Raw genomic sequence first — 8,697 nt, forward strand, 5'->3', positions numbered from 1 at the left:
GAGCAACGCGAGACCTCGAGCAAACCAGTGAGGCTGAGTCTCGTGAGTAGAGCAGTTTTGCTAGAAAGCGCCCACCCGAACACCAGCACCGCTCCGCAGGCCCCATCGCTCCCCGCATGGCAGCCTCGGGCCCTTTTCACGGTTCGGGCGCTGACGGCGCCCTGAGCCCCATGCACCGAGGCAGCCGCCGCCTCCTAGCACGGGGGCGCTCCGCGCGCTGCGCACACTCTGCCAGCCCCTCGGCGCGGGCACCTGGGCCCCAGCCCCCAGCCCCCAGCAGCAGCAGCGCGGCGCGAGCAGCGGGAGCAGGGCCCCGGCGGGCGGGCCCCGTGCGCCCCGGGGACAGGGAGCCGGGCGGCGGGAGCGGCGCTGCGCCAGGCGGCGGGAGGCGCGCGCACAGCTCCGCGTGCTGCAGCGCTGCTCCACGCGGGGCGCCGCAGGAAGCGCTTCCCGCCGCCGCCGCCGCCGCCCCCGCTCCGGCCCCTTCCCGCCCGCCGGCCCCAGCCCCAGCCCAGCGCGCGGCGGCCCCGCGCACAAACCTGCGGCGGCCCCGCACCGGCCCCGCTCCGCAGGCGGCGCGCCCCGCACGGCTCCGCTCGGCTCCGCTCCGCTCCGGCCCGGCCCAGCAGCCTCCGCGCCGCCGCCCGCCCCTCGCGTGGGGGCCGCTTCCGGGGCGTGGGGCGGGGCCGCGGCTGCGAGGCAAAGCCCCGACACTCGGTGTGCTGGGGGCGGCAGCCTCAGGGCCGCGCGGCGCTGCAATAGCGCGAATACAGGCGCCAACGAACAGCCCCGGCCCTGGGGAGCGCGGTGCGCCCTGCCCGCGGCGGGGGCAGCCCTGTGGTGGTCGCGTAGAAATTGTAATGTGAAAATAGCACCAGTGAAAGCACTCCCCTGGCTCTCCAGCATCCCAAAATCTCCCCCAAACGAGGATGGCTCTGGGTTGGGGTTGTGCTGTGCGGGTGCTGCTCTCCCCCCACAGAACCGAAGGCCTCTCCCGACTCGCAAGAGCGTTTCAGATCGCCACCTGGCTTTTAAATCGTTCTCTGCCATAGAGATTTCCAGGATAAATAAATTAGCTCTTTCGCTAACTCGCTTGGCCCGTGTGTTCCAAACAGCACCACGGGGTTCGGTTCCTCAGGCCTCTCTGCATTTAAGAATCTTTAAACAAATTTGGCTGCATCCCCACATAGGTCTCAGCGGGCCAGATAACCAACCAGGGCACAACCCACACTCAGTGACAGTCAAACATCAGAACGTGAGCTACACACACAGCACAGAACTTTACAGCAAACCCCAAGAGTTGAGTGAACACTGTTACTACCAAATGCAACTGAGAAATTAGTACAACAGTGTGAAATAACAAAAATATGTTGACAGTGCTTTTGATTAAGAAGAAATACTGTGAACTCATGAGTTCACCTTCTTGCAGAGTTCCTTGGATGGTATCTGGTAAATCCAATAAAATCAGTATTTCATGTCAGGTGGCACTGCTGCTGCAAGAAGTTCCCACCACAACTTATCACAGCCCCCTGCTGTCCCTCCCTTTTGCACCAACATCTAACAGCCGTCTCTGCTGTCATTTTATAAGCTGGATTGAAGAACCAAAGGGGGCTAAAAGAGTCCCTCTGCTCCCCCAGCCTAATTCTTTATTTGGATCACTTCTGTCAGGCTGCATGCAGCTCCACAGCAGCTGCAGTGCCACAGCTCAAGAAACAGGGTGGAGGGATTCTGGACTGTCCAGTCTCTCTCCTTGTATTTCAGGAAGACATATATCAAATTTTATTTCAAAAACAGTTATCATAGTAAGGCTTTTCTCTTAAAAAAAAAAAAAAAAAAAAAAAAAAGAAAAACACCAACCACAAATCAGCCAAAAAGCCCACTGCAAAGCCATGCAGAGTTCTGGAAAACTAGTGCACGTTCTGGAAAACTAGTGCACGTTCTGTTAGCAATCCTGGGCTACCAGGTCACATTTCTTCCCCTTTTCCCAGCCTGTGCTCTTCTTCACTCTGGCAGTTGAAGGTGGATTTAGAGGCACCATGCAACTGCCCACAGTTTGTGGATGTGTAACCTAGTTCTCCTAATACTATAGCTCTATACATACCACACACCTAGCTAGTGGCAATGAACCATTTCTACAGCTATATTCAGTGTATCAGAGATTTTATCATAAACCCAGTAGTCCACAACAATGCAGAGTACTTTGGTTTTACTCAACTTAGCACCAAGTTAGAGTTCCACCTGGTGGCTAATGAAAACAGGTTTTTCACAGTAGTTCCTGTATAGCTGTGCAAAGTATTATAAGAAAGTCATATGAAAAATTTCATGTCAGACAGTGAATGAACTGAAAATATATGGAAATATTTTTCCCACATTTATGCTTCTGAATTGTTTAAAAATGAAGATAAACTATATAGCTTTTAATGAATGTCTGCTAAGAGACTGCACCTGACATTTCACTCGAGGTAAGCAGTACTACTAGGAATACTGCATCTGCTGTTTTCTATAGCAGCAATATGAAAATCAAGTGTTTATACATTATACACACAGACACAGCCGTGTGAACGCATAGCACTGGGAAGATTACCTACTGCTTCCCATTTGTTCAGTTCAGGGTTGTATTTCTCAATACTCTGCAGATATGTTCCTTTTGAATAGGAATATCCTCCTGTTACATAGATGCATCCGTTCATGACCACTGCACCACACTCCATTCTTCTCTCCATCATGTGAGCCATCTGCTTCCACTCATTCTGCTCTGGGTCATAGCAGTCCGTGATCGTGGTCTGTCCACCCACAAAATAGATCTTGTTTTGTAACGTAATTGAACACAATCCATATTCTTTGGGAAGAAAGGAATACAATTCAACTCAGCATGATAACGTTATCTTAAACTGCAGCTACACGACAAACATTGGGCACCACTGATGCCAGCTGAGTTTCTTCACTGAACTTGGTAAACACCCTCAGGAATTTCTGCCAGGCATACATAGACGAGCACCAGTATTTAGTGACAATCTCTTTAGAAACTTATTGTTACCAAATGTAGAAAGTAGAGAAAGCCTTTTGAAAATTCGTATAGAAGACCTTTGCCAAACAATTATGAACAGACAGATTTTATGGGAAGTTAGCTTACTATGTTATTTACTAAAGTACAGCTGTTCCTTAGTTGAGTATTATAAAGTGATTAGTATACAGCAGACACTTGAGGGGGGCCTTTCCCTCCCTTCTCCAAGCCTAGGAATAGTAGATCACCCCACAGGGACAAGTATCCACTCTGAACCTTGCTGCCCTAGAAGTTTTCCTCATCTTACTAGGACCTGGTCAGAAACTCTTAAGTGGGCTTAAAGACTCCTAGTTAGGATTAAACAAATCAAACTCTATGCTCATTACAGAAATTATTGTTTACCTGGATGCGGACTTGTGGTGACTATACTCCACTCATTGCTACCTGAATGGTATCTCTGGATTTTATCATAGGTGCAGCTTCCTCTGTAGCCATAGTGACCTCCGGTTACGTAGATGACTTCATGCAGGACACAGGCAGTGGCGTTTCCAACACCTGTACACAGTGTGAAAGTCACAACACACCTTCAGACTGCACACAACACCTGCTGGCACTTCCACTGATAACCCCAAGTTAAATGGCTTGTTAATTAACCTAGGATGAAATTATATTTGCAAGTATTTAAGTGAATGTGAAATTAAATAAACTGTCAAGACACCTTATTTTAGCAATGTAAGTCATGAGCAATTAAATAAACATGCAGTAACCAGCAGGTATTGCATGTAATATGGCCATAGAAAAATTCACATAATCCTTATAGTCATTAGGGACACGGTCATGCTGGTTTTGAAATAGGGAATTACTTTCAATATTTCACTAAGTTTCAGTGATTTTTTATGCCTCACTTACATGGAAAGAACAAATTCAATGGGAGCTGAGATTATTCAGTGTCTCAGGGTATTTTTAGCCTTTCTCATATTATTAACAACACTGCTGTACAAACAAGGACACAAATAGAATGTAGCCATGTTAACTCTGTCTCCAGGAGAACAAAACAAAAATAAAACAAGGGAACTGCAAGATAAAACAGGCAAAACCTAGCAAATTAGTGTGATTTAAGTATCTAAAAAGCTTCAGGCAGAAAATGTGACAAAATGCCTGCACAGAACATGTAACTGCTCACAGCATTAACACAGCTTTCCTGGATTTAAATTAAGAGAATAATAGCAGTGATTGTGGGAAAGATTTAAACATTAAAGAAACAGTTGCATAAGCATGATTAGCGTTTTTCCTGTTAGATACCTTAAAAAAAATGAAAAAATACCATGTTGCATTACCTTACAATAAAATGTCACAAAAGATTTTATTTCTAATTGCAAATAATTACATTAAGTTATAAAAAATATTATGTGTGATTATTTATAATTTTTACAACCAAATAATATAATTGAGTGAGGTTGTGATCCAAATTCATAGATTTTTAGTAGATCACTATTTCGGCTGCTAAAAATAGGTATGAATGCTTTTCCTAACCCTCACACTAAAGATTAAACTAAGGAACCTGAACAGATGATACACTGAAATATGAGCAAGCTGCATGCAAGAAAGTTCAAGTGAAGACACTTATTTTGGTATAAATTCAGATTACTTCTGTACAATTATTTCTAATATGATCCCTTTATTCACTCTTTGAGGATACGCTGAATAGACTTTAATCCCAGGTAGGTTTCTAATTTCTTTCCAAGCTGAACATAAATTGAGCTCCTGAAGGGAAGACAAGATTAAAAAGATACCACCACCCCACCACCTGCTCGTTCATCCTGTGTTCCATGGCTCAGCCCAGCCCAGCGTTTGGATGCTTGCAGCAGTTTGGCTAGTGAAGACCTGAACCAAAGCCCACCACAACCACCAGGATGCTTCCCATGCACTTCACTAGAACTTGGATCAACCCCTAAACGTGTCAGTGGCACTTCTGTGTGGCAAAAGTGGAAGGACTGACATTGAAGCAGACACCACACAAAACCTTACATACCTTTGATCATGTTTGCAATAGGAACCCATTTCTTTTTTAACGGATCATAGAACTCAGCTTCTTGCACCGGAGCTCCCTGCCGGTAACCACCCAACGCATAGATGCAGCCACTCAGGGAAACTGCACAGTGGTAATACCTCGCGTCGAGCATGGGGCAGCCTTCAGTCCACTCGTCTCTCTCACTGTTATATATCCACACAGTATCAAGGGCTTCGATGCTCTCCGTTCTATAACCTCCTGTCACATATATGTCAGGTCCCAAATTCGTGATCCCATAGCTCTCCCGGGTATGATCTGGCATGTCTGTTCCCTGGACCCATGTGTCAGTTAAGGGATCCCAAACGTGCACCTCTGATAAGGGATGCCAATAATACCCTCCAATCACATACATGGTGGCCGTAGGTCTTTTGGAAAGGCCTTTGGGGCTTGGGTTCAGGGCGTTGTATACGAGTGACCGTATTTTATTATCGTTAAGTCGGCATTTTTTTTGTAGGCTTAAAGCTGACCTCAAGTACACGTTATCTAGGTCTATTTGGATGCAACTCAGCAGTTCGTAGATGTCCTCGATCCTCTCTTCCACGTTGTGTGCTACCCACTTCACCACCGCTTCAATGGCTGCCTCCTCCTTCCAGACATTCAGGTTCTCTCTGGAGAGGATGAACGCGAGCTTCTCCTTGCCGATGTCCAGGAACTCCTCCTGCTTCCACACGTCTTCAAACTGCCACAGCAGCATCCTGCGCGCCTCCTTCTCCAGCTCCGAGCAGCTGTGGTACTCGGCAAAGGCGTGCATCCCTATGCAGTTGTCGGTGTCCAAGTGCCTGACCAGAAACTGCTCGCAGGCTTTCTTTACCGAGGCGAATTGGAGGAGGTCGGCCGCCTGCAGCAGGCTTTGGACGTTTCTCTTTGTTATCTGGATCTGGGAGGTGTAGGCGTAATTCACGAGGGCTTCCAGCACGGCGTGGCTGAGCTCGGGAAGCCTGATCTGGCTTTTAGCCTTCTCCTTCATGTCGGCCGTGAACATGGCTTTGAAGTAACCGCTGCAAGCCGCCAGGACGGCTCTGTGGCAGCGGAGGCAGACCCCCGAGGCGCCCTGGAGCGCGATGTCGGTGAACAGCCCGTCCAGGTAGAAGCCGCGGAACGCCCCCAGCAGCCGCGCGGGGTGCGCGGGGTCCTCGTACTCGTACGCGAACCCCTCCGCCTCCGCCCCCTGCCCGCACGCGGCCATGGCCGCAGAGCCCGGCGGCTTTGTGGCGCCCGCCCGGCCCCGGCCCCGCCCGCTCCTTACGCCCGGGGCCGCCGGGGCCCGCGGGAGGCGGAGCCGCGCGGGCAGCGCCCAGGTGGGCGCCCGAGGCCGCCGCGGGCTGAGGCGGCTCCTCCGCCCTGAGGGACGGCGGCAGCTGCGCGGGCAGCGCCTCCCGGCCGCAGCGCACAGCCGGAGCGCCTCCCGCCGCCCCGGGGCTGCCCCTGCCTCAGGCGTGAGGGGAGCGAGGTCAGGGGCGCCCCAAAATTGTACAGGGCTCCCCTCATTAGCAGTAGCCTCACCAGGGCCTGTCCCACAGCTACATTACTCCACTTTTATTTTTTCTCTGGAGCATTCCCTTGTAGGGCCCCAAGTCTGTTTGTATGCCCCCAAGCCAACAGCTTCGTTTTGCTGCTGTTTTTCACCTTTCATTTCATCAGCTTCCTTTGGATATGCATGAACTTCTTTCAGCCCTTGGCCACTCTACTAGCACATCAGGTCAGGGCATAGTATTACAGCTACATACTCCTTACAGTAGCCTGTGTGTAATACCAGATCTGTTACCATACAGAAAAATTCCCATATGCTCAGCAGCCTCGCATTATGCATTCCTTAATATCTTTACCTAAGTTACCACATTTCCCCAGAAGCTGGGCATCTCCCCCCCCCACCAGAGGGCATGCTGTTTTAGCCACCCAGCAAGTTAGGTCAGCAACACTAAGTACAGAACATGTACCCTTTCAAGGATGTCCTCTGTCTTCTCCTTTTCTCTTTTGGCTGTGTTACCAGCTGAAGCTGACTTCACAGTCTGGAGGTACACATCTCCCCTCCCTTATACCCAAATGTGGAAAAATGTGGTAATTGTGGTGCTTCAGAAAACGGATTTCTTTTTTATCTTCAGAAGAGGAGAAAAAAATAACACGAGACCTCATTAATTGCTTAATGGCTTACCTACTGGAATGGAAAAGCTCCTTCTGTCTCTAACACACAATTTGTCCAGCAAATAGCATCAGCTCTACCCTGTACTTGAAGTGATTGAATCATAATAGCTAATCTTTCAATTAGTTTTCTTTGCTTAATCTATTCTCATCTCCTGCTTCCATACTCTATCACAAAAAAATAAAAACAATCCCTTTTTGATTATGGAGGTTAATGTCTTAATGATTCAGCAATATAGCAAATTACAAAATAAGATTCCTATGGCTAAAGAATATTAGGAAACCTAATTTAAGTGGAAGAAAAAAAAAAAGAATATTCATATACTAGGTGGCTAGGGCTTTTTTGTTTGTTTCTTTGCTTTTTAAATAAGCAATAACTGAGATCTGGACAATAACTGGACAAACAGAAGGCAAACTGTTTTGCAGGTAGGTTATGAGGAGCACAGAAGAGATTGGCACAGTACCAGTACAGCAGCACATCCAGAATGCAGGACATACACAACTTTAAGAAGTAACCACACAATATTGTGCAATGCTACAGCCATTAGCACTTTTGTACAACCCGCAGATCAGAAGACTCAAAACTGTTGAGGCCCACCAGTTAGCAAGATGCCATCTATGTGCCCTTGCACAAGACAAGTTAAGATCTCTAGTATAAACACCTCAGACAGCTATCAACTATCTGTCAGCTGTGCCCCTAATAAGTCAAGTATATTATTTGAGACACCTTAGGTAACAAACTGCTAAAGCAACCTGCTGTAATTAGTTAAAATAGGTGAAGGGCTAAACCCCAGTACAAGGCAGTACTCAAAGGAAATATTCAAGATTTCCACTCAAAATGGGGAAGACCACCCCTAATAAACCTTCAACTTAGAGAAAGAAGGTAGTGACAACATCAAGTGTCCATAAGAAAATGAGAAGAGCGCTGCCCAGACAACACAGAAGACAACAGCTACAGCAATTGCAGGTTGCTGAGCTACAACTTGGACATCTGCAACTGAACTACTGCAAGAGTTAGAGAAGAGGTAGAGAACAGACATCAGTTCAATAGCAGATTATAACCTATTTTGGGAGACTAAGAAAACATTTGGCATGGAAAAGCGTGACTTTAATGAGACATACTTCAGTATGCATAGCACGAAGTCTTAGGGCTCATCTTGCTGTGAGTGCGAAAGACTCCCTGGTCACATACGGTTCCTGAAACTACTGAAAGGCAGGTGAATTCTGTTAAAAAGTTAGAATGGACACAGATGCTCCCTTACAGCCCATGAGAGGGCTATGTGGTGCACATAGACAAGAGTGAACGGGCAGAACCGTGCAAACACATGCACATAAACACCGTTCTGTGGGCCCACACACTGCAGCAGAAACCCATTGAGGAAACAGCACCCGGCTGGCTCCAAGGGGTCAGCAGGGAAGATCTAACCAGCGGCAGCCCTACGCACACGGTCAGGGTGATAGTCAAGGGAATAGGAGAATGGCT

At 48.1% G+C, this 8,697-nt stretch overlaps 1 protein-coding gene across 1 annotated transcript; it reads right to left on the reverse strand.

The window, feature by feature from the left end:
- Positions 1-2,249: 2,249 nt before the first annotated feature.
- Positions 2,250-6,261, reverse strand: KLHL23 (kelch like family member 23). Its single transcript, XM_032190018.1, has 3 exons — positions 5,037-6,261; positions 3,407-3,559; positions 2,250-2,839 (listed from the first exon to the last, which is right to left on the reverse strand). Exons 1-3 carry the CDS (start codon positions 6,259-6,261, stop codon positions 2,529-2,531), a joined length of 1,689 nt encoding a protein of 562 aa, XP_032045909.1. The 3' UTR covers positions 2,250-2,528.
- Between the last annotated feature and the right edge of the window lie 2,436 nt (positions 6,262-8,697).

The sequence above is a fragment of the Aythya fuligula genome, chromosome 6 (genome assembly GCF_009819795.1).
Source record: "Aythya fuligula isolate bAytFul2 chromosome 6, bAytFul2.pri, whole genome shotgun sequence".
Lineage (NCBI taxonomy): Eukaryota > Metazoa > Chordata > Aves > Anseriformes > Anatidae > Aythya > Aythya fuligula.

Excerpts from the sequence above, each read along its gene's own strand:
- KLHL23 (XM_032190018.1), bottom strand. The coding sequence starts at position 6,261 with ATGGCCGCGTGCGGGCAGGGGGCGGAGGCGGAGGGGTTCGCGTACGAG. Across the intron at positions 3,560-5,036 it reads TATTGCAAACATGATCAAAG|GTGTTGGAAACGCCACTGCC; the intron begins GTATGTAAGGTT and ends CACTGTGTACAG. Across the intron at positions 2,840-3,406 it reads CACCACAAGTCCGCATCCAG|AATATGGATTGTGTTCAATT; the intron begins GTAAACAATAAT and ends TTCTTCCCAAAG.